The sequence below is a fragment of the Lissotriton vulgaris genome, chromosome 10, assembly GCF_964263255.1.
Source record: "Lissotriton vulgaris chromosome 10, aLisVul1.2, whole genome shotgun sequence".
NCBI classification, from domain to species: domain Eukaryota; kingdom Metazoa; phylum Chordata; class Amphibia; order Caudata; family Salamandridae; genus Lissotriton; species Lissotriton vulgaris.
In genome coordinates this window covers 668,233,032-668,259,349 of record NC_141698.1, presented here as the reverse complement: position 1 = coordinate 668,259,349, position 26,318 = coordinate 668,233,032, and the positions used below count along the sequence as shown (strand labels likewise).

The 26,318-nt window shown below is 50.4% G+C and overlaps 2 protein-coding genes across 5 annotated transcripts in view; one reads left to right on the top strand and one right to left on the bottom strand.

Moving 5' to 3' along the window:
* Positions 1-26,318, top strand: part of ESYT2 (extended synaptotagmin 2) — a 556,590-nt gene that overhangs the window by 281,153 nt on the left and 249,119 nt on the right. The gene's annotated exons all lie outside the window — the stretch shown is intronic.
* LOC147688663 (uncharacterized) lies at positions 103-10,322 on the bottom strand. Its single transcript, XM_086942291.1, has 5 exons — positions 10,287-10,322; positions 6,967-7,284; positions 6,153-6,329; positions 4,203-5,331; positions 103-704 (listed from the first exon to the last, which is right to left on the bottom strand). The coding sequence occupies exons 1-5, from the start codon at positions 10,320-10,322 to the stop codon at positions 103-105; spliced, it is 2,262 nt and encodes a 753-aa protein (XP_086798417.1).

Below are 26,318 nucleotides of genomic sequence, written 5' to 3'. Positions count from 1 at the left end.
CTGATACACAAAAACACCGCCACCCAGAAAGGTAGGCTGGGGAGACACTCCACGCCTCCCTTTCTGCCCCCCCAACACGCGAAGCTAAAAGAAATGAGAAAATCAACGCTGCATAGCCAATGCCCGTGCTAACACCTCACGAAGCTCCAACAAGTAAAGATCCATGCCCACACGGGACAAGTGAACCCCATCATCCCTAAAAAACTCAACTGACTCAAACTTAATGTCCCTGTGTGAGATCCTACTGAAACCAAGGCTCCTACAGCAACGAGACACCTCTGAATTCACTTTCTTCCTGGCCCGGTCAACAGCCCTGGGGTTCACAGCTCCTCTCCATATCCTGCGCGGTATCAACTCCGTCCAAAAAACATGACACCCAGCCCAAAGATCCTTGATGAGGCCTAAATCTCGTTTCATAGCTCGCAGCAAAACCACACCTTTTGTAGCACAGAGGTCATTTTCTCCCAAATGAATAACTAAAATATCCGGGCATAAACCGCCCACCATGTTGTTGTTCAAACAAGGGATTAACTCTCTCCAGAGCATCCCACCTTTACCCTTCCAAATAACATTAAACATTCGATCATTAAAACCAAGTAGTTCTCCAAAGTAACTTCGTGCTGCCTGGACTCTGGCCCACTTCACGAAGGAATGCCCCACTATCCGGACCGTTACCACCGAGGAGCGAGGCCCAGCAACGGATCCTGAAAAAGAAAAGAAAATTAGAAATCATGTGAAGGAGGACGACGCATGCGCCTCCTCTGCCGAGCTCCTCACATAACGCTGGAAACAATTGGAAGACCAACGCCCCAATCGCATAATATCCCTCTCAGTCCAACCTCTGTTAAAGGCCTCAGTGGCTGCACCTATTCGAAAAGAGTGAGTCCCATAGAGATTGCTATCGAGACCAATGTGCTGAAGAGCTTTGCGCAAAACCATTCGTAACTGATAAGTTGTTACAGGGGTGACATTGATATGTTGGAAAACAAGAACCTCATCACCGCCCCCACATAATGAACGCCAGCGCCGCGCCAGCAGTAAAGGGCAAGTAAGCTTTGGAGCACGCGCCTGCAACCACACACCCTTTCCCTTACCCGTCTGATCAGTTTTGGAGCTGGCCAACCAGACATGTACTCCCTCATCATAACAAAAAACGTCCTTCCAATACAATCCACACTTATATTTCGACCCCAACAACTCTGAGACCCTGAAAGCTCCAAAAAACATGAACGCCATGAGCATAGAGAACACACAAGCCTCAAAATCATCCGAACAAACCAAAGGCAGAACTGTGATTAGTCTGGCAAGGACTTGCCAAGATAGGGGAGCCCTGGATCTACCAACATGCCCTTGCTCCCTGGCCCAGCCCTCAAGCATCCTCCTGCCAATTTCCCCCGCTGACGGAGTATAACCCCACAACAACTTCCCCATGAAAGCAATCCCCGCTAGTTTCCCAGCAATGGTTACTTTGGTTAGACCCTTATCCATGAGGTCCAATATAAACTTGACCACATCGTCCGACCGACGCGACAGATCCTCCCTTCTGACAGCACCAGATTCCAGGAATTCCCTCCAAGCCAGGGAATATGCAGAACGCGTAGACACAGACAAAGAACCTACCACCAATTGTACGACCCGACCTCGCCGACGTGCCACAGATGAATCGGCATCGGAGTCGGGGATCTGTCTGCGCCCCACGCCAGTCCACGGAATCTCCCCCACTGTGAACGAGACAGAGCATCCGCAATGTCATTGTCCACGCCAGGAATGTGTAAGGCATGAAAATGAATGTCGTGTTTCAAACAACCCAGAACGAAAACTCTCATAAGTTTTAACACTTGTTCGTCCCTGGCAGACTGTCGGTTCACTATCTCTACAACAGCCATGTTATCCACACGAAACAGCACCTTCTTGTGTGCCAATTCCTCCCCCCACAGGGTCAAAGCGACCAATAGAGGGAACAATTCCAAAAAAGTGATGCTGCGACCACCATTCAACCATTCATCAGGCCAACGTTCCGCACACCATTTGCCATTCCAAAAGAGCCCAAAACCATCACTGCCGGCAGCATCCGAAAACATTTGCACATCCCACTGAAAGTCAACATCTCTGACCAAGGGGACACCATTGAAGGAATTCAAGAAAAACTTCCACATTCTCAAATCCTCCTTCACACCAGCAGACAGACGAACTCGATGGTGGGGCAAGTGATGACCTGCCAACGCCCTGCGCAGTCTTCTACAAAAAGTTCTGCCTGCTCTCACCACTCTGCAAGCAAAATTCAAATGGCCCAAAAGCACTTGAATCTCTTTCACCAGCACTTTCCGTTTTGCCAACATTACCTCCAGCAGTTCCACCATGTTGACCCTTTTGTCCTCGGGCAGGCGAGCAGACATAAGAACAGAATCTATTTCAATACCCAAAAATGAAAGAACAGTGGCAGGGCCCATTGTTTTTTCGGGAGCCAAAGGAACTCCCAGATCCTCCATGAGCCCTTGGAATGTGTCCAGAGCCTTCTGGCACTCCGCGGAGCCCGGGGATCCGACAAAGAAAAAGTCATCAAGGTAGTGTGTTACCAGTGAATGACCGGACTGATGGGAAAAATACCATTGCAGAAAAGTACTAAAACACTCAAACAGAGCACATGATATGGAGCAGCCCATCGGCAGAGCCTTGTCCACGTACCATTTACCTGCGAATTGTATACCTAAAAGGCACCAATCGTCCGGGTGGACAGGCAACAGCCGGAAAGCAGACTTGATATCACACTTGGCCATCTCAGCGGCTGCGCCCGCGGTCACAACAAGTGACATGGCCACGTCAACCGAAGAGTAAGATACCGACACTGCCTCTGGGTCAATGAAATCATTCACCGACGACCCTTCAGGCCACGACAAGTGTTGAATAAGTCTAAACTGTCCCGGCTCTTTCTTCGGGACCACTCCCACCGGTGAAACAATCAAATTAAGGATCGGCCAATCATGGAACGGGCCAGCCATCCTTCCTTCATGTACCTCTTTATTAAGTTTGTCTTGTACCACTGTGGCATGTTCCGAAGCAGATTTTAAATTGGCAGACCACCTCCTTTCCCGAGAGCCTAGGTAACCTAGCCGGAAACCAAACTGAAAACCCTCCAAAAGTTTCAATTTTGCTGACTCATCGTCGTAACCGTGTAAAGCAATGCGCAGCCTCTCAAAATTAACTGGTGTACGAGCCCTTGGACCCAGCACCCTTAGCACCTCTGGCTCCCCTTCCCCCTGAAAACTGTGAGGGCGTACTGGCATTACCTGAACCTGTTTGCTTACCCTGTTGGCTCCCCGATGGCTGGTTGTCCCAGCATTTGGACAACGGGTGTTTCCTTCCACAACCAGAGCATTCATGTTTAAATTTACAATACTCTCTGGTACAGGAGCCCCTGTTAAATTCCCAACAGAAACCAGACCCTGATTGTGTGGTTGTAGTTGCCCCCACCCCTCCCCGGGTGGGCTATCCCTGAAAGGGCCGGTAAACTAACGGGAAACCACTGGCCGTAAAAATGGTTTTCCCCCCTGACGCTGACCCCATTGTATGTTGCCATAAATCCAAATCTAGCTCCCCCCACTTAGCCTCGGGATCCCAAGCCATCCTGGCCCTAAATTCCTCATCATATTGAGACCAGGCAAAACCACCCCCAGTGATCTGCGCCTTGCGAATGACGTCCATGTATTTAAAAAGGGACACGCTGCGCTCAGGGAACTTCTCGCAATATACACTAGAATAAATCAAAAACGCAGCTGTCCAGTTTTCAATATTCAAAGGCACTTTAGGGCGTTTAGCCAGCTCAAACTCCTCTTCCTTAGACCCTTCCTTAGACCGGACTTCCCGGTGCAGTAGCTTAAGGAGTTCTACATACTCACCATTCCAAATACGTTCCTTGGTACTTAACATCAAATGAGCACCTAAAGGTTTCGTAACCCCCATGTAAGGCAACTTTTTGATTTTTAACTCCTTACTGGCCACTGGCTCTTTAACATTGCTGGAAGCACCAGCCATAACACCACTTTCCACTTTCTTCGTTAATTCTACCACATCATCGGTACCAACTGCAGTGTCTTTTACGTATCGTCCTTTGACCAGACGGCCATCACCAATAACCACATCGGTTTCACCACCTGTACCCACAGACACCATAACAGGTTTGGCCTGTGTGGCTGATTGCTCACCTGGCAACAGAGAGACCACTCTCGATGGCTCCGCCCGTGGCACCGAGGTCAATGCATCCGGTCGGCGAGGCGCCCTACCCGATGGGCCGTGCTCTCTTCTCCCTTGCACTTGACTCTGGACCACTGGAGCCTGTAAAACACTACGAGAAGCATGAGAGGGCACCCCCCCTTCAGGATCCCGCAATTCACCTTCTTCTGGACTCTCTTCATCGTAGTCCAACACCACTGAATCGACACTGGTATGCAACAAATCACCACGGGTCTTACCCAACCCGGTATCAACAACTGTGCATTTAAATGATTTTGAAACTCCAGGAGGGGGAGCAGACTGTACACGCCTGTACCTCCCTGCGCGTTGACTCTGCAGCTCCATAGCCGCCGGCAAGGCCTGCCACCTATACCTGCTACTCGTTGGGGCCAGCGGGGTCACGCCAGACCCTCGTGTGCTGGCCGCGGCGGGATCCCTCGGTGGAACACAGAGGGCCGCGCTAGGCACTCTCCTCACTTCCCCTTGGCGAAATGGGACTGGACCGCGCCCTGCCAAGTCTGGAACTCCGCGCCTAACCTCTTCCTGCAAAGAAAAAGTTTGGACTGGTGTGCTAGGATTCCTACCATCCACAATCCAACCGGACACATTCCCCCTCCAATTTGAACCAACATCCATTCTCCGACCCCGCTCCAAAGAACGACCACGTACATCCGACCTTAACGGCACCTCCCGCCTCGGGGATCCACCTACCACCTCCTCGTCTCCACTGTGATCCAAATTATCACATGCCAATGCCGTAGAAGAAGATTGCCGATAGGCCCTCGCTAGTGACTCCTGGCCTGAAACCTCCGTCTGGAAACTACGCTGCGCAAGCCCCGCTGCGCCAAAATGCTCCCACCCAGGGGAACCACACATAAAGTAAGGACCCCCCCCAGAAGCCCCAGACAAGCGAGGAGCTGTACTCCTGGGCCCTGGCGCTGGCCCGCCGCTCACCTGGCCGAAGCCCTTATCCGGACCCAACAACGTGCCCTGGAAGCCTAAACCCCCCGCACTCAATGCCCCGGGAGCATGGAACCTTCCCGAACCCATAACTGAAGCGCCAAATGCCGCAGAACCCAAACCAAAAGCTGGCTGACGAACCTGCAAACCAGCGTGAAAAGATCCACCATCATCATGTCCCAAAGAAACACCACCACCAAAACTCCCCGAGTGCGGATCTTCAAAAGCCGAATTCGCGCCACAAAACGAACCTCCTTCGCCCATTTGGGCCCATTCGCCCTCGCCTCTAGAGCCACCTCCCACAGATACCACTTCACCCGCCGACGAGCCCGGCGTAGAAAACAGTAACGGGCTCCCTACATTACCCCCAACATCACCCACACCCGCATCAGCATCCCGACCAACAACCTCCTGACCACCCATCGGAAGGAAACCAGAAGACAAACCAGCCCGAGGCCTGACCACATTAACATCACGACCCTCCCCCGATCGAACATCGTAAGAAAGCTGTCTTGAAGGGGTTAACAGCCTCCGCTGAGCAGCCTCAGGCACAAACTGAGTCTCATCAACGACCAACATGGCGTCCTGGGCACCATGATCCACCTGCTCCCGCTCCGTATCTTGTAACACAAATTGAACCGATCCCCTACGCCCACCGCGCACAGGGGCCCCATCCGAAGACTGCCCCTGCCGCTCAACCAGCGGGTCCGAAGCCGAGCGTTTTTTGCTTCCGCCCCGACCACCCCTACCCCTCTTCCCTGACACCTGCACCTGACTCACCATAACCGGAAATCCCCCCGCCCCAGAAACAACTCCCAACTGAGGAGCCGGAGCTAGGGAAGACTCACCCCCCCCACACTCAAAGCCCCTTGGGTTTCTGGAGCCTCCGCCGTACCGGGCTCCCCTCGAACCATCCTTTGAGAGGCCGGCTTCCTAGACCGGAAACGGCCCCTCTCGCTTACCTGACTCGAGCGTCTCTTCTTCGGCGACGAACATGCTATCACCGCGGCCACCACACCAGCTGAAGCCTGGCGTTGGGGCCTAGCCTGCCCACCTCCTGCGAGCAAATCCAAATGGCCGGCATCCGCCAACAGACGCATTGCCTCAATGACTCGTGCATCTTCCATTGTATCTAAGCTCTAAGCAATAATCACAACCACTAAGAACTGAAAAAGAGTCTCACATACACACAAGACACTCTCTCACAAAAAGCTATAAGCCCTCCTAGCCACCAGGTCACCAAACCTAAAATGGTGGCGGGTAGGCGGGAAATGGAAAATTTATACTTGGGCTGGCTGGTCCTACTAGACCAGCCCAAAACTAGAACATTCTGGCAACTTCTAGAAAGAACCCCTCGCAGCCCTCCCAAACCGCCCGGGGGAGGAGACCTCCCGGCGGTCGGCTCCCTCCCCCAAGCCCCCCTTCTCTCCCGGACTCTCGGTGTACACGCTCCCTCCTTGTCTTGTGGTGGGTCTCAGGGTATTCTTTGTCCATATGCCGGGGTACATAAACAAAAGAAAGAAGAGCAGGGGTCAGGCGTTGTTTCTATTATTTGTCCTAGTGACAGGGAGGGTAGTGAGGGAACACCCGAGCACTCGTGCACACAACAAGTCAAACTGAAAAGAAAAAAAGAAGGACCGGGTGTGTAGTGCTCTAAACGTGACGCCCAAAAGTAAAAAAAACAAAAGGCTTTAACAAAATGCTGCTACGGGGGTATGCTATCCCGCCTCCCGACCCAGCCCGCGATTCGGTTGCATACCTGTAGGAGCCACGCACCTCTAGGCGCATGGCTGGGCGGTTCGTGGGGTCGTTGGCCTCCTGGCTCTGCCGGTGTCCCACTGGTGACACGGCCTTCCGGCCCTCATTCCTCTCGGCACCGATCCCTCTGTACAGCAAAGTCTTTTCTCCTCCTGAGTCGTCTTCCTCTCCGGTGTACTGCCACGGGTTCCTCCAGATATCCTTCTTCTTTATGGCTCCCTTGGAAGACACGTCAAGGGGCGGAGTCACGTTCCTCCCGATTCCCCAGTCTGAATCGCCGCTGTCGAGTGTATCTTCCAGGCCAGAGGGATTTCTGGGATCTGTGGTCCAGGCATCCTGTCGGGGGAAAAAAGAAGACGTGGAGAGGGAGGTATAGCGCTCCACCAGTTGTCTTGGTCCATAGGTTTCTCTGATGACAGGTCGACTTTGTCACAGTTACCTATGTTGTTTATTTCTCCTACTTCCTGAGAAGGGGTTCTTTAGGAGAATTCAGATGCGGGCGACTAGCAGAGGCAACCATATTGTCAAGCCACTCCTTCTAACATTCTCACCCAGTCAAAACACATTTCATTGAGAAAGAAGGGCAGTCCGAAGCTGAGTTTGTAAACAAACATCTGTGCACCTAATAGGCAGTAATGAGAGTAAAAAATTATTTAAAAAAAGAATAGTTGTGAACAATCAATAAAGGCATTTCTAATTGTTTATTATCTGAATACTTAGCGAGAATGTCTGGCATTTCTTTTGAAAAATATTTTTATTGTGAAAACATAGAAGGCACAGGTCCTCATAGCCTCTCAGGCCGATCGAGGGCAAAGATTATCTACATGCAATGTTCAGGGTAGAACACAGCCATATGGGCCCACATCCCGGAGGTTGGGCAGCGTAGGTTCAGAGCATGTCTCAAGTAATCATAGCCGTACATGAATAATATGTATACATCGTATCCGCTGATTTTTATATACATACACTCTCTCCCATGTCCTTCATGCAATCCCACTCCTATCCCTCTGGATAGCTACACTTTTCAATAAAACACAGTTTTAACATAGAACAAGGAACAAACCCCCCGTGCGTGGCATCAGTGATAAAGTGCGTGAAGAAGTCAGGCTATACATGTGAGGCCCGAAAAAGTGCAGACATCACATCTAGAAGTAGACCTTGAGAATAAAAGTAAATCACAGCTATATACAACAGGGAACATTGGCGTGCGTCTAGCAGGGCACTACCCCGGACCAGGGCCCTCCAACCCGTCCCCCTCCCCGTCACTCTCGGAACCAGACCCCCCAGGGGTGAACAACTCGGCACTGGTGGCATCCGAATCATCATCCGTCAACCCCTTTAGACACATCGACCTCCAGGGGAGCAGGTCATCCTGAAGTTTCCCATCACGGCGAGTGCGCTGCATATGCGTCTCCTCAGCCAGGGACCACTCTCTAGCATCCCTCAGCCAGAGGGATATCTCAGGAGCCCTCTGCCCCATCCAAGTTATAGCCACACGCCGCCTTGCCAGCACCTGTAACAATTGTAAAAACTTGTAGGACAGGTTCCTCTTTTTGGGCTTGGGTACCAGGGCCAAGAGACAATGCAGCGGATCCAGAGTGATCCTGAGTTTTGTAGCACGACCAATATGGTCCACCACCTCCCTCCAAAAGGTACCGACCTGCGGGCACTCCCAGGCTAGAGGGAAGAATCCTGCCCTCTCCGCCCCACACCTAGGGCAGTTGTGTCGCCTATCTGCAGAAATGCGATTCAGAGACACCGGGGTCATATAGGTACTGTGGACAAAGTTAAAGTGTATCAGCTTGAACCGTGCATTACACAAGACTTTCCGGGTCAGGAGCCCAATCCGCTTGTGTTGTCCCGGCTCCAAAGCCATCCCCAAGTCTGCCTCCCAGGCCGCCCAGGCGGCGCGATCGGTGGGGTCGAATCCCGTCGCATGGCCCAGTACAACAGGGAGACCAGCCTCCTTCCTCTACCACACGATAAGAGGATGTCGAGGGTGTGAGTCAGCGGAGGAGCCTCCGGGAACTGAGGCCACGTTGTTCTAGCTATTTCCTGGAGCCCTCTGTAGTGCAGGTACTACCCCCTGCCCAATTCAAAGGACTCCGTGGCGCGTTCAAAGGACACAAAGGAGTCATCCGGGTAGAGGTCCGCCAAGGTCTCACATCCGCCGTTCCGCCATTCCCGGTAGGAAACATTTTCCTCCATTCGGAGCACCGGGGCTAAAATCCACACCGGCAGCTCCCTATGAAAGGGGGCCCGTCTCAATACCTTCTCGACAAATCGCTGCCAAATTTCCGCTGTGTGTCGTACTACATAGGGCAAGGCCTCGTCTGCTCCCCTTCCCTGCATCAAAGCCTCTCTCAGAGCCTTCTCGTTTGCTCTGCCCATCAGTAGTTGCAACTCCCAGTTATCCTCATCAGCGAACCACCGTGCAGCTGGGAGGAGCTGTGCCGCGTAATAATAGAGGTCAAACCTCGGGGCCTCCAGGCCTCCCTCCTCCCAACTCCGGACCACCGTGCGCAGAGCAACTCTGCTATGCCCGCCTGCCCAGAGCAGAGATGTGAGGAGCGAATCGAGCGTGCGAAATATTCGAGAAGGAAGCGGGTACAGGGTATTTTGCAAAATATACAACATCCTGGGGAGCATCACCATCTTGGCGACCGCCAATCGTCCCATAAGGGAGGGAGGAAGCGTGTTCCAGAAGGACACTGAGTGGTGAAGAGTCCGGAGTACTCGGTCGGCGTTGCGAGCCAGCAGGTGCTCGTCGGTCGAGGCCAACTGAATGCCGAGATAGCGGAACGCCTCATGTTCCCATCTCAGCCCCAGACACGGGGATCCACGCCCGGGTCGGCAGCACAGTCCGCCAGCGGGAAAATCAAAGATTTACTAAGGTTGACGCGCAATCCAGAGGCTGCGCCAAAGCAGTCCAAAATCTGCATCAATGCGGGAAGCGAGTCGCTGGGGGACGTCAAATAGAATAAAGCATTGTCGGCATAGAGGGAGATCACGTTTACGGTATCGCCCACCCTGATGCCCCACTGTTCCAACTCGGCGCGAACAGAAACCGCCAAGGGTTCTATTACCAGAGCAAACAGGAGCGGGGAAAGAGGGCATCCCTGACGAGTGCCCCTCCCCAGGGACCATTCCTCAGAGCGGGCCGACCCAAGCCGAACTCTCGCTCGGGGTGCCCCATAGAGCACTGGGATCCAATTACAGAACACCGGCCCGAACCCCGTCCTCTGGAGCATCTCCAGTAGACACCCCCAGTCAAGCGTGTCATAAGCCTTAGCCAGGTCGATTGACACCAGTACATGAGAACCCTCTCTCCCACGTACCTCGTGGAGGATATGATTCAGGCGCCGCAAGTTCATCGCTGCATAAACCCACATTGGTCCGATTGGATCAAGTGGGCCATATGCGGTCCTAGGCGAGTGGCCAATAGTTTAGTGAGGATCTTTGCGTCCGTATTAATCAGGGTGATAGGCCGGAACGCTGCGGGGTCACAACCGTCCCTACCCGGTTTCAAGATCATGCAGACCTCTCCCTGGTTCATAGTAGGCGGATGAACGCCAGACTCCAGGGCTTCATTATAAACCTGCAACAAGAGGGGGGCCAGGACATCCCCGAACGTGTGGTAAAATTCAGGCAGGAAACCGTCCCCGCCTGGGGTCTTAGCCCGTGGCAGGGCAGCTAACGCAGCGCCGATCTCCCGGAGCGTCAACCCCGCATCTAGTTCCTCTGCCGCTTCCCTCGAGAGGGTCTGGAGACCCAAGTCCTGAAGATAGGGCCGATAGGAAGCCTCCGTGATCGAGGGGTCAGCTGCATATACAGTCTGCAGATGGGATCAGAGGACCTCAAGAATAGCAGACTCCGAGTGCACCATGTTACCATTTGGGGCCTGTAGGGCAACTATCCTCTCAGGTGCGAACTCCCGTCGAAGGATCCAGGCCAGTAATCGGCCAGATTTGTCACCCTCGCGGTGAAGACGCTGTCTGTACTGACCCAAAGTGTATTTATCGAGGCGGGTGAAAATGTCCTGCACAGACACCTGAGCCGCCTTCTCCGCCTCCTGATCCGAAGTGCCAGGATCTGGTTGAGTCTGACAGTGCCGGAGCACGTCCTCTGCATCCTGTAAGTCAGATAGTAGCTGTTTCCGGACCCCATTTGTGAGGCCCATACAGGCTCTGCGTACCACCGCCTTCAGGGCCTCCCATCTGGTGGAGTAGGATAAATCACCACTCCCCCAGTTCAAATCTACGTAATCCGATAGGGCAGTCGCCACATGGTCCCTCCCCACCTGGTCCTGGAGGATGTCCATCGGCATCCGCCAGGTACGGGGACGGGTAGCCTGATCAGCCCACTGTGCCATGCATGTCACCGGGGTATGATCCGACAGATATCGGGCCTGGTGTGTACCCGTCAAAGTAAGAGACGGAGCGAGATTGGCCGCAAGGACGCTGTCCAATCTACTATGGGTTCCGTGCGTCGGGGTATAACAAGTATATAGCCTCTGAGTGGGGTGGCAGGTACGCCACACATCCACAGCACCTAAGTTATGCATGACTTCCTGAAGGCGCGCCGTCATACGCGGCTTCGTGCCAGAGCGAGGGGGATGTCGGTCCATATCAGGGTTTAATACGCAATTGAAATCCCCAGACCAGAGGAAAGGAGCATCCAGGTCCGAAACAACGAGATCCTGAAGGCGGGAGAAAAAGTTCGGGTCATCAATATTTGGTGCATAGGAGTTCAAGAGTAAGAATTCCCTGTCATCCAGCCTGATCTGCAACAGCAGGTACCTGCCTTCAACGTCTGCTTCAACATATTGAACAGCACAGGGAATCCCAGGTGCCACCCAGATAAGGACCCCCCTAGCATACGTGGAGAAGGAGGAGTGGAACATCTGGCCTCTCCATTTCTTGGACAGCCGCTGAGCTCCCTCCTCATCTAAATGGGTCTCCTGAAGGCACGCGACAGAGACCCCATGTTGCATAAGGAAGGAAAGAACCCTGTGTCTCTTGGTGCAAGTACCCAAACTGCGCACGTTCCAAGTTAAAAATTTAAAACCCATGGTCGATGATTGCGCCCAACCGGGCCATAGCATGTATACATTGCGACCTGCCACCTCCGGGCCCAAAAACCAGCTAGACCGGAAGGACCAGCCCACCCAGCCAGCCACATAGAAACCCGAATCACAATACATTTAATGCCAATAACATTTTCCGCACTTACCCCACCCCACCCTCCAAAAACCCTCAAACTCAGAACCCCTTCAGAAACACTCCCCCCACCCCCACCCACGAGCAAGAGGACAGCAACAACCAAAAATGCCACCCCACCCCGCCCTTCCCCTGCCAGTGCCAGGACGTACACAGCCACCCCATTCAACCCACTCAACACACACTAACACAACCAAACCAGTTCCACTCACCCTCCCCTCCCAGCTCCCCAAGGGACCCAGCTTTCCAGGACAGTCATTAGGCATGTCTGCTGGTATCAGTCTCAGGTCTGGTCGGTCATCCGTCCAGGAAATGTGGACCCCACTCTTCATACCTCTGTTCAATGGCATGCAAGTCCTCCGTTCCATCCAGCCATCCAAGGACTCCTAGTACAAGTTAGGGATATCAGTGGGCTAGCAATAATCTAACAGAGGGCCCCCAAAGCGGAGGACATCAAACCATTAACAAGACAGTGCCTCAAGCTGGAGCCTACTCCAGCTGTGGCTCGGAGAGGCCAGTTTCCGGGATCACCGGAGCCGTAGAGTCCGTATCCGGCATAGTGTCTTGCAGGGTATTCCGGACCAAAACCTCCCCAGGGGCGGATGCCCCGGGGGACTCCGGGGCAGCCCCCATCGATGACGATCCCATGCGGAGAGCACCATCAGCTCCTACTGTAACTCGAGGCTCCACGGAACCCTGCGATCCAGTTCGGCGCCTCCCTCTACCCCGTCTTCATCGCTGGGGACGGGTCCCCCACGACTCACGGGGACCACCGCGTTCACCGGGGGGCAGATCGTCCCCCCTTATCTCCAGCCACTCCCACACCTCCGCCGGGGATTCAAAGAAGTGCGCACGGCCCTGTGAGAGCACCTTGAGCTTGGCCGGGTATAAGAGCATGTATTGGATCTTCATTTCCCGGAGTTTTTGCTTGACTCCCACGTAGGATTTCCGCTGCTCCTGTACTTGTTGGGTATAATCAGGATAAATGGACACTCGGCTATTCTCTATTGTGAGAGACTCCACTTCCCTTGCAGCCTTCAAGATACAGTTGCGATCTTTATATTTCAGGACCTTTGCAATTAGAGCTCTAGGGGGTTCACCTGGGCGCGGAGGGGGGACCAGGGCCCTATGCGCCCGTTCGATGACAAAAACATTGGACAGGCCATTCGGACACAGCTGGGTGCGGATCCAGGTCTCTAGGAAGCGCTCAGCATTTCCCGCCTCCAGCCGTTCCGGTACTCCCAGGACCCTGATGTTGCTTCGACGGACCCTACCTTCCGCGTCCTCAGCCCTTCTCTCCAGCGCTCGCGTAGTGGCCGTAAGGTGTGCGACCGACTTCTGCAAGGAGGCCACCTCCCCCTGCAATTGAGTGATATTACCCTCAGCGTCCGAGACTTTGTCCGCCACCTTTCGGAGATCTGTTCGTAGCAGATTGACATCTATTGATACCGTCTCTATCTGCCTCTCCAGGGCAGAATGGGATCCTTGTATAGCCTTTAAGATCTCTGCTCGGGACGGCTCTGCTGGACCATCCCCACCATCTTCCGGACCCGTCTGCCGCGTAATCCTCTGTTAGGGCAGGCGCGGAGTAGTATACTGTACAATGGTTTTAGGCTGGGAAGACCTCAAGGTTCTATCCTTGCGGGCCGCCATCAGGAAGAGTAAGTCACGCACCTGCTCATGCGTCGCAGAGGGTTCCCCCCAGTCACCACTGGCCAGGTATTCGGTGCAAGGACGCCCTGAAGATGGGAATATTTACAACAAGGGGTGGTGAGGGACAGAGTCTCTGAATTAAGCAGAAAGCTCTCACCCAGTCAAGAGATCAGGGCTAGATCCAACACCGTTTTTTAGCTCACTGCACCATCCCAGTTTCAGAACCTGGCTGTATGCAAATTAGTCTGTTCCTGTCCCAGTGCATGATGGGAACAGGGCAAACCAAACTACAAAAGCCAATTCTTACACTGGGAAGGAAACAAGCTCCCGGGGACCGGTTTCTGGCATTACAGCCGTCTTCGGCCCGGTTTGCTTGAATCCTGATGGTGCAATGAGCAAGGGTCTCACATCTGAGAATACCCTTCCACGCTTAGGGTGGACAAAAATATTTACAACAAGGGGTGGTGAGGGACAGAGTCTCTGAATTAAGCAGAAAGCTCTCACCCAGTCAAGAGATCAGGGCTAGATCCAACACCGTTTTTTAGCTCACTGCACCATCCCAGTTTCAGAACCTGGCTGTATGCAAATTAGTCTGTTCCTGTCCCAGTGCATGATGGGAACAGGGCAAACCAAACTACAAAAGCCAATTCTTACACTGGGAAGGAAACAAGCTCCCGGGGACCGGTTTCTGGCATTACAGCCGTCTTCGGCCCGGTTTGCTTGAATCCTGATGGTGCAATGAGCAAGGGTCTCACATCTGAGAATACCCTTCCACGCTTAGGGTGGACAAAAATATTTACAACAAGGGGTGGTGAGGGACAGAGTCTCTGAATTAAGCAGAAAGCTCTCACCCAGTCAAGAGATCAGGGCTAGATCCAACACCGTTTTTTAGCTCACTGCACCATCCCAGTTTCAGAACCTGGCTGTATGCAAATTAGTCTGTTCCTGTCCCAGTGCATGATGGGAACAGGGCAAACCAAACTACAAAAGCCAATTCTTACACTGGGAAGGAAACAAGCTCCCGGGGACCGGTTTCTGGCATTACAGCCGTCTTCGGCCCGGTTTGCTTGAATCCTGATGGTGCAATGAGCAAGGGTCTCACATCTGAGAATACCCTTCCACGCTTAGGGTGGACAAAAATATTTACAACAAGGGGTGGTGAGGGACAGAGTCTCTGAATTAAGCAGAAAGCTCTCACCCAGTCAAGAGATCAGGGCTAGATCCAACACCGTTTTTTAGCTCACTGCACCATCCCAGTTTCAGAACCTGGCTGTATGCAAATTAGTCTGTTCCTGTCCCAGTGCATGATGGGAACAGGGCAAACCAAACTACAAAAGCCAATTCTTACACTGGGAAGGAAACAAGCTCCCGGGGACCGGTTTCTGGCATTACAGCCGTCTTCGGCCCGGTTTGCTTGAATCCTGATGGTGCAATGAGCAAGGGTCTCACATCTGAGAATACCCTTCCACGCTTAGGGTGGACAAAAATATTTACAACAAGGGGTGGTGAGGGACAGAGTCTCTGAATTAAGCAGAAAGCTCTCACCCAGTCAAGAGATCAGGGCTAGATCCAACACCGTTTTTTAGCTCACTGCACCATCCCAGTTTCAGAACCTGGCTGTATGCAAATTAGTCTGTTCCTGTCCCAGTGCATGATGGGAACAGGGCAAACCAAACTACAAAAGCCAATTCTTACACTGGGAAGGAAACAAGCTCCCGGGGACCGGTTTCTGGCATTACAGCCGTCTTCGGCCCGGTTTGCTTGAATCCTGATGGTGCAATGAGCAAGGGTCTCACATCTGAGAATACCCTTCCACGCTTAGGGTGGACAAAAATATTTACAACAAGGGGTGGTGAGGGACAGAGTCTCTGAATTAAGCAGAAAGCTCTCACCCAGTCAAGAGATCAGGGCTAGATCCAACACCGTTTTTTAGCTCACTGCACCATCCCAGTTTCAGAACCTGGCTGTATGCAAATTAGTCTGTTCCTGTCCCAGTGCATGATGGGAACAGGGCAAACCAAACTACAAAAGCCAATTCTTACACTGGGAAGGAAACAAGCTCCCGGGGACCGGTTTCTGGCATTACAGCCGTCTTCGGCCCGGTTTGCTTGAATCCTGATGGTGCAATGAGCAAGGGTCTCACATCTGAGAATACCCTTCCACGCTTAGGGTGGACAAAAATATTTACAACAAGGGGTGGTGAGGGACAGAGTCTCTGAATTAAGCAGAAAGCTCTCACCCAGTCAAGAGATCAGGGCTAGATCCAACACCGTTTTTTAGCTCACTGCACCATCCCAGTTTCAGAACCTGGCTGTATGCAAATTAGTCTGTTCCTGTCCCAGTGCATGATGGGAACAGGGCAAACCAAACTACAAAAGCCAATTCTTACACTGGGAAGGAAACAAGCTCCCGGGGACCGGTTTCTGGCATTACAGCCGTCTTCGGCCCGGTTTGCTTGAATCCTGATGGTGCAATGAGCAAGGGTCTCACATCTGAGAATACCCTTCCACGCTTAGGGTGGACAAAAATATTTACAACAAGGGGTGGTGAGGGACAGAGTCTCTGAATTAAGCAGAAAGCTCTCACCCAGTCAAGAGATCAGGGCTAGATCCAACACCGTTTTTTAGCTCACTGCACCATCCCAGTTTCAGAACCTGGCTGTATGCAAATTAGTCTGTTCCTGTCCCAGTGCATGATGGGAACAGGGCAAACCAAACTACAAAAGCCAATTCTTACACTGGGAAGGAAACAAGCTCCCGGGGACCGGTTTCTGGCATTACAGCCGTCTTCGGCCCGGTTTGCTTGAATCCTGATGGTGCAATGAGCAAGGGTCTCACATCTGAGAATACCCTTCCACGCTTAGGGTGGACAAAAATATTTACAACAAGGGGTGGTGAGGGACAGAGTCTCTGAATTAAGCAGAAAGCTCTCACCCAGTCAAGAGATCAGGGCTAGATCCAACACCGTTTTTTAGCTCACTGCACCATCCCAGTTTCAGAACCTGGCTGTATGCAAATTAGTCTGTTCCTGTCCCAGTGCATGATGGGAACAGGGCAAACCAAACTACAAAAGCCAATTCTTACACTGGGAAGGAAACAAGCTCCCGGGGACCGGTTTCTGGCATTACAGCCGTCTTCGGCCCGGTTTGCTTGAATCCTGATGGTGCAATGAGCAAGGGTCTCACATCTGAGAATACCCTTCCACGCTTAGGGTGGACAAAAATATTTACAACAAGGGGTGGTGAGGGACAGAGTCTCTGAATTAAGCAGAAAGCTCTCACCCAGTCAAGAGATCAGGGCTAGATCCAACACCGTTTTTTAGCTCACTGCACCATCCCAGTTTCAGAACCTGGCTGTATGCAAATTAGTCTGTTCCTGTCCCAGTGCATGATGGGAACAGGGCAAACCAAACTACAAAAGCCAATTCTTACACTGGGAAGGAAACAAGCTCCCGGGGACCGGTTTCTGGCATTACAGCCGTCTTCGGCCCGGTTTGCTTGAATCCTGATGGTGCAATGAGCAAGGGTCTCACATCTGAGAATACCCTTCCACGCTTAGGGTGGACAAAAATATTTACAACAAGGGGTGGTGAGGGACAGAGTCTCTGAATTAAGCAGAAAGCTCTCACCCAGTCAAGAGATCAGGGCTAGATCCAACACCGTTTTTTAGCTCACTGCACCATCCCAGTTTCAGAACCTGGCTGTATGCAAATTAGTCTGTTCCTGTCCCAGTGCATGATGGGAACAGGGCAAACCAAACTACAAAAGCCAATTCTTACACTGGGAAGGAAACAAGCTCCCGGGGACCGGTTTCTGGCATTACAGCCGTCTTCGGCCCGGTTTGCTTGAATCCTGATGGTGCAATGAGCAAGGGTCTCACATCTGAGAATACCCTTCCACGCTTAGGGTGGACAAAAATATTTACAACAAGGGGTGGTGAGGGACAGAGTCTCTGAATTAAGCAGAAAGCTCTCACCCAGTCAAGAGATCAGGGCTAGATCCAACACCGTTTTTTAGCTCACTGCACCATCCCAGTTTCAGAACCTGGCTGTATGCAAATTAGTCTGTTCCTGTCCCAGTGCATGATGGGAACAGGGCAAACCAAACTACAAAAGCCAATTCTTACACTGGGAAGGAAACAAGCTCCCGGGGACCGGTTTCTGGCATTACAGCCGTCTTCGGCCCGGTTTGCTTGAATCCTGATGGTGCAATGAGCAAGGGTCTCACATCTGAGAATACCCTTCCACGCTTAGGGTGGACAAAAATATTTGCAACAAGGGGTGGTGAGGGACAGAGTCTCTGAATTAAGCAGAAAGCTCTCACCCAGTCAAGAGATCAGGGCTAGATCCAACACCGTTTTTTAGCTCACTGCACCATCCCAGTTTCAGAACCTGGCTGTATGCAAATTAGTCTGTTCCTGTCCCAGTGCATGATGGGAACAGGGCAAACCAAACTACAAAAGCCAATTCTTACACTGGGAAGGAAACAAGCTCCCGGGGACCGGTTTCTGGCATTACAGCCGTCTTCGGCCCGGTTTGCTTGAATCCTGATGGTGCAATGAGCAAGGGTCTCACATCTGAGAATACCCTTCCACGCTTAGGGTGGACAAAAATATCAGGATTCAAGCAAGCCGGGCCGAAGAGGCTGAAAGCCAGAAACCGGTCCCCGGTAGCTTGGCTCCTTTCTGGTAAAGAATTGGCTTGGTAGTTTAGTCTGCCCTGTTCCCATGATGCACTGGGCCAGGGACAGACTGATTTGCATATAGCCAGGTTCTGAGCTGGGATGGGGCAGTGAGATAAATAACGGTGATGGATCAAGCCCTGATCTTTGGACTGGGTAAGAGTGGTCTGCTCAATTCAGACACTCTGTTCATCACCACCCCCTTTTGTAAATCGATTTTGGCCACTATAGGTGTGGCAGGGTATACTCAGACATGAGTCCCTTTCTCACTGCTCCATCAGGATTCAAGCAAGCCGGGCCGAAGAGGCTGAAATGCCAGAAACCGGTCCCCGGTAGCTTGGCTCCTTTCTGGTAAAGAATTGGCTTGGTAGTTTAGTCTGCCCTGTTCCCATGATGCACTGGGCCAGGGACAGACTGATTTGCATATAGCCAGGTTCTGAGCTGGGATGGGGCAGTGAGATAAATAACGGTGATGGATCAAGCCCTGATCTTTGGACTGGGTAAGAGTGGTCTGCTCAATTCAGACACTCTGTTCATCACCACCCCCTTTTGTAAATCGATTTTGGCCACTATAGGTGTGGCAGGGTATACTCAGACATGAGTCCCTTTCTCACTGCTCCATCAGGATTCAAGCAAGCCGGGCCGAAGAGGCTGAAATGCCAGAAACCGGTCCCCGGTAGCTTGGCTCCTTTCTGGTAAAGAATTGGCTTGGTAGTTTAGTCTGCCCTGTTCCCATGATGCACTGGGCCAGGGACAGACTGATTTGCATATAGCCAGGTTCTGAGCTGGGATGGGGCAGTGAGATAAATAACGGTGATGGATCAAGCCCTGATCTTTGGACTGGGTAAGAGTGGTCTGCTCAATTCAGACACTCTGTTCATCACCACCCCCTTTTGTAAATCGATTTTGGCCACTATAGGTGTGGCAGGGTATACTCAGACATGAGTCCCTTTCTCACTGCTCCATCAGGATTCAAGCAAGCCGGGCCGAAGAGGCTGAAATGCCAGAAACCGGTCCCCGGTAGCTTGGCTCCTTTCTGGTAAAGAATTGGCTTGGTAGTTTAGTCTGCCCTGTTCCCATGATGCACTGGGCCAGGGACAGACTGATTTGCATATAGCCAGGTTCTGAGCTGGGATGGGGCAGTGAGATAAATAACGGTGATGGATCAAGCCCTGATCTTTGGACTGGGTAAGAGTGGTCTGCTCAATTCAGACACTCTGTTCATCACCACCCCCTTTTGTAAACTGAAGATGGGAATGGCAGGTGATATGACTTTGCTCTAGGTAGCTTCAGGCAACTGCAGCCTGGGAGGCGTCTAGCCAAATCAGAGGGTCAGTAGGGTCAAGCAAGGGCGGAGGGGCAGTCCACTTCTCTTAGTATAGCCATGACTGCAGACGCAGGAGTCCAGCACTCCAGCTAGCGCCCAGCGAAGGAGCGTTCAGCGGCATACAACCCACCCGCTGGGTCAGGCGGTGGGAGCTCAGGCAATCCGGCCGATACAGGTGGCAAGGCCCTCGCGCCGAGTGGGGCGCCAGGAACGTTGTCACTCACCTCCAAGAAGCAGCAGCACGACTCCTAAGACTTCAGGGGCGCCCTTCCATAGGGAACGCCCGATGACAGTGCGGTGCGGACCAGCGGGCCTCCAGCTGGTGCGCTGCCGCGGCGCAGGGAGACAAGCGCCACAGCGTCAGGGCAAGATGGCGGCTCAGTGGGGGAGGGGCGCCGACCCAATCGCGCGCGTCCCCCGATGTCCGGGACCTCGGTCTGTCTCAGGCCGCTCGTCAGCCCCCAGGGCCCCAGAGAGTAGATGGAAGCTCACCGCAGGGGCGCTCTCCCAGCGGGAGGCTCCGCTCCAATATAGCGTCAGGGAGAGGGGTGGGCGCCGCAATTCCTCTTCACAGGAGCAAGGCCCTCTAAACTGCCGAGGCCGCCCGATGACACCCAGCCGCACACCAACGCTCGCCAGACGCAGCCCCAGACGAGAGCAAGCTCCGCCGAGGCTGGGCCCGACTCTGGGCTAGCTGGAAGCCGCGTATGAAGGGGCCGCCTCTGCTGCGACGCTCAGGTGTAGGCCCAGACCTCGGTCTCACGTAGATCACTCCGGAGCCCCCAGAGCGCCCGCAGGATCTCCGGTGCAGTTTGCGAGGATTCCACTAGCCGCCCCTCCAGCGCGGGGGTCCCCCTAGTATGAGGGAAACTTCAGATTCGTAAATCCAGGGAAAAACAGCCCAGGCAGGATCTATTTGAAGGATAACTGGGTCCTCGGGACGGGAGCTGGCGGAGCTCACGTCCTGTCGGCCATGCTGCTTGGCCACCCTGGCATTTCTAATAGGTTGATTCCAAAATAAATATGTTTCAGACTAACATGTAGTTTAGACCCCGAGCATAACTGCAAACTATTGTGCAATTGGTACTTACGCAGCACAAACACAAGAAGGTGACAGACGGAGCACTGAAACTTTTCAAAACTCGCCCATAGTCACAGATCTGGGTTGAATCCATCATTGTTCTTTAGCTCACTTCGCCACCCCAGTTTAGACCCAGCCAAATGCAAATCAGTCTTGACCCTGTGCTTCATGGGAACAGTCCAGCCCGAACTGCCAAGCCAGGTCTTCCCTGGACCGGAAACAAGCAGCCTGGGACCACTTTCTGGGTAACAACCCTCTTCAGCCGGACTAGCTTGAATCCAGTGGCAAAGTGAGCAAGGGACCCATGTCTGGGCATACCCTGGCAACTTAGGGCAAACAAAAGGAGATGGTAGACGGAGCGCTGAAACTTTTCAGACACTCACCCCCAGTCACAGATCTGGGTTGAATCCATCATCGTTCTTTAGCTCACTTCACCACCCCAGTTCAGACCCAGCCATTTGCAAATCATTCTTAACCCTGAGCTTCATGGGAACAGTCCAGGCCGAACTGCCAAGCCAGGTTTTTCCTGTACCGGAAACAAGCATCAAGGGACAGGGTTTGGGGTAACACCCCATGGTACTTACAACCATTTATGCACTTACGCCTGTCGGTGGTTTGCATTTTACACATACTCTCGCTACAATCAAAATGAGAATCCAAAACCATCTACGTATTCATGCAATATTTTATAAATCATATTCATTCATAGATATTCGAAATGCATATCTTTCCACATAAAAAAGTCCTGATGAAGAACCGTCTAGACACCCCAAGTGTGCTTTCTGAGGGTCGAAACGTCGACGAATAGATTTTGTGGACCTACTCTTTGAAGACTCTGTATTGAATACTGACATTTGCAGTTTACAGTAGAAATAACACAGGCCACTCTGGATCTTCTTGCACATCCCCTTGTACATATTGTCTGTATATACTGTATATTTCACTTGCGCCGTGAGCACAAAGCACTTTATTTCACGAAGAGCACCAATTGTTCACTTTTGTTCAGCCTTTTTTATGTCGAAAGATATGCATTTCGAATATCTATGAATGAATACGATTTATAAAATATTGCATGAATACGTAGATGGTTTTGGATTCTCATTTTCTCTAGAACTGTTCTTGAGTAAAAGAAATTGTTGAATACTTCATATGTTTATGAAATTGAAAAGAAATATTTTTGCACCCGAATGAACCTATTGTTTATAACATTATCTTGCTGCCCAGGTTCATAGGGATACTGGGTTACCCCATTGGATACTGAACCAGTGTGAAAGGGCTGCACTGTAACTTGTAGTAAAGTCAGCTAATGGCTGAAGTAGGCTGATACATTGCCCCTTAATGGATGCTGGAGTGGATGGAAGAAAAATGTGAATTACACTAACCACAGACTAATGAATAAACTTTGATGGAAACCCCTAGAAGTAAATCAAATCAAATCAAATAAGCTTTATTCGATATTTCAAAGAATATCATACAAGCATACATAGCAGAAGAAAATATAAAACAATTCATTTGATCAATTCGTTAAAATAGATAAAAATGGAAAAGTATATCGGAAAAAATATTACCAATTAAAAAGAAAGATCAGGGGAACCAGTCTTATCATGATTAAGCGTTATTATAAAAGAATCTAAAAAACAGCTTGTTTATATAGGGCCTTGCAGAGTTTTCCTAAATTTAATCAACAACTTCAAATACTGTTCCATGATACAAATAACTTCTCTATCCTCTAACATCTGTAGTCGCTCATAGGCGTCCTTACAAGACCTCAGGCCCCATCTCTTTAGTAGGGGTTTCAATAATGTTTTCCTGAGAATCGCATAATAAGTACAAAATAAGATGGTATGGATATTTGATTGCACAGAAGTATCATCGCATGGACAAGGACTCAGATTTCGGGACCAGTCATTTCCTACTGGAAAAGTTATAAGACGGAAAAATGACCCCAGTCTAAATCTGGCAAGCAGCATTCTAGCATAACAAGAGAAGTCAGTAGACCGGTATGCTTGAAGCCCCTTGTGCTGCGTCACCCTTTGGTACGCCTGGAGTGTTGTATTTAATTTTTGATGATTCCATCTTTTAATCTCCAGAGTTTTTCTCAAGTTTTTTCTTGAAATAAGGTCCAAGGTCAAAGGATCAGAAAAGTACTCTGGGTGACCAATTTCCACAAAAAAGTTTTTAATGTAGGCCAGCCATTTCGTGTGTCTTGCCCCCTCCTGTTTAAGAATGTCCAATATCACTTCGCGATTCAGATCTGTTTCAATAGTGGTCCAAATTTTATGCCACAAAAGTGGAGGCTCCACTTTAATTAAGTCTGAAATAAATGGTAAGTCTAACTCAATGTGCATCATGTATACGGAAGTAGATTTGGGTGTTGCCAATAAATACCGTAGGAAATTATTTTCCTCTATTTGAATAGAGGCAATATTTTTTTCAATGCCCCATAGGCCGGCCCCATAGATAGCTGTTGAAATACATTTTGTTTTATAAAGAACAATTAGCTGTTTAACAGGCCTCCCACCTATTCTTCCGGCAAAGTCTCTGAGCCCACCAACAGCTCTAACAAGGGCAAGTTTCCTCATTTTAACTGCCGACTTCCAGGAGGCATGTCGATTTACAGAAATGCCCAAATACGTGAAATTGTCCACTGTCTCTAGTCTTTGCTCCTCAATATAAATGGGGCATGATCTTTTATTTATCTTTTTGTTGCAGACCATTGAGTAAGTTTTCCCAATATTGACTCTTAGGCCTTTATTGTACATAAAGTCTCTGAATGCCGTGACTGCCCTTTGTAGCCCCACTCTAGTTTGTGAAAGTATAGCCGCGTCATCGGCATAGAGCAAGATAGGGATTGAGTGCCCTGCCACCTTTGGATAATCACATTCAAAGTTTTTTAGATGATCTCCTATTGCGTTTATATAGAGGGAGAAGAGCATTGGGGCCAATATGCACCCCTGCCTAACCCCTCTATTTATGGAAAATCTTGGCGAGCACTCTCCTTTTAGGCCATATCTAACTCTAGCTCCTGCGTTTCTATACAAATTCTTTATAAAGATGAGTATTGATGGATCTACTCCTAAAAGTTCCAGTATATCCCAAAGTTGTTCATGGATTACACAGTCAAAAGCAGAGCTTAAGTCTACATAAGTAACATACAGGTTACCGTTTTTTGTATCAACGTATTTGGATATAATAAGATGTAGGTTCAGGGTTTGTTCAACTGTACCTCTCCTGAAAGTATGTTTTTCTCGACTACCCATGCTTCAAGACGTTTCAGAATAATACGGCCCGCGATCTTCATTAGGGAATCAAGCAGGGAGATAGGCCTATAGCAAGATGGAGAATGCCTATCACCCTTTTTGAAGATGGGTATCACTACAGCCTCATCCCAGGATGGGAAGTGGCCTGAAGTAGTCGTGGAGTTCAAGGCAGAGGTCAGTATTGGTGCCCAAAAGGATATTTCTGCTTTGAAAACATCTGTTGGGATGGCGTCCGGGCCTGGTGCCTTACCAGCTGGGCTCTCCCTTATCGCCATCTCCACCTCTTCCCACCTGAAGACAATATTGGAATAAGTTACATCAAGCAGGTCTATGGATGATGAGGTCTTTGGTTCTAATGTCGTTGATGTAGGTTGACTATATAGGTTTTGAAAATAAGCGGCCCACGTCTCACCATCAATTGCCAGGTCCATATTTCTCTCCGGCATCTTTACCCATGGGAGCGGAGTATTTATAAATTTCCAGAAAGCCGAGAGATCTCGATTTTCAGATGTTGATACCAATTTTTGCCATGCTTCCTCCTTCAATACTTTTTTTCTATTTTTAATAGCCAGACGATAAATAAGTTTGGCTTGTCGAATCTCCGTAGTTGGTTTTGGAGTTTTATGCAAAAGATTCTTTAATGTCTTTAAAGCTATGGAACAGTGTTTGTCAAACCAAACTTTGGGGGTGATGGCCCCTGTCTTGAACTGTCGTGTAAGCAATTTTCTGAGACTGGTCTGTATTCTCAAGAAGGCTTCTCGGACGTAGTGAGGCTGTTCATTTAAGGAGAGGCAAATATGTATCTCCTCCCACCTCATCGTCAATAAGTCCTTCAACAGTCTGGCAGGATTGATTTTGTCCCATTTGATGGTATATCCATTGTGAGCCCCCAAAACGATTGGTTGCTCATAGTTGACTTTAGGATTATTATGCATAGAGACTAGGGAGGGCAACACGACGGATAAGGCTAGGGGATAATGATCCCCATATAAGTGGTCCAAAGTGTTCCAGGAGGATATTAGTGGGGCATACATCTGTGAAAAAAGAATAAAATCGATAGTCGAATTTATGCCTCTACCATGAAAGCTGGGTTTAAAAGGTCTACGTGGGAGGGTTAAATTGTTAGCAAATTCTAAATTAAAAGAGGCCAAAAAATTATTGATTAAATCCCCTGAGTTTGAATGTATAAAATGATGGTTAGGAGTATCATCCTTAATACTAGTATCCATTTCTATGGAGATGTCACACATGCCCTTCATAGCATTTGGAATATGTAACAGTTAAAATCACCCATAAAGATTATCACACACTCGCCGCCACGTATTTCTTTAAGTGTGAGCACTGTGCGGTGTAACTCTTGTAATACTTTTTCCAATGGCTCTGGGGACATATTGTTATAGAAGTTAATTATCAGCAGTGTCATGGAGGAGCCAACGTCCATGGCAATTATTTGATAAGATGTCCTTAATATCTTTTTTACTATCTTATGACCTATTGCGACACTTATATACGTACAGAGACCCCCACTATGTCTACCCTGGTTACTTGCTATTGCAGATGAATGGAAGGTCTGGTAGCCCAGTAAATGTGTAGGGGCAACGCCCAGGTTTCTTGAAAACACAATACAGGGTATAAATTTACCACCTCCAACCAAGTAGGTAGTATAATTTTTGAATTAATACCTGCCAGATTCCAGCAGAGCATCTCTAATGTGGCAGGAGGTTTACTATTCCCCCCACTGATAGACCGTATATTTGGAGTACTTTCACGGGCTATCTGTCTCGTTGTTTTTTTTAGTGTATCCCCTTTTTCTATCATATTAACTATTCGTGTGTCTGAGATGCTATTGGTCAGAGAGGCCTTTCTCAAAGAATCATTGCACAAAATGGCAGGTAAAGTCTCCCTAGGTTGATAGTCCACTTTCTTAGGAGTAAGTCATTCTATGTCATCCAGACCATAGAGTGGCTCATATTGGTTATAGCAGGGGAAATTCCATGAAGGAATTTGAGGTGGAAACAATTGACCATATCCCACAGGAGCATAGCCGTGCGTCGAGGGATATTTAATATCCCATGGATGACCTATGTTATGATAGGGACTTTGAGGTGGCAAAATATTTTCCCTGATTCCATATCTAGATGGATGGTTATAA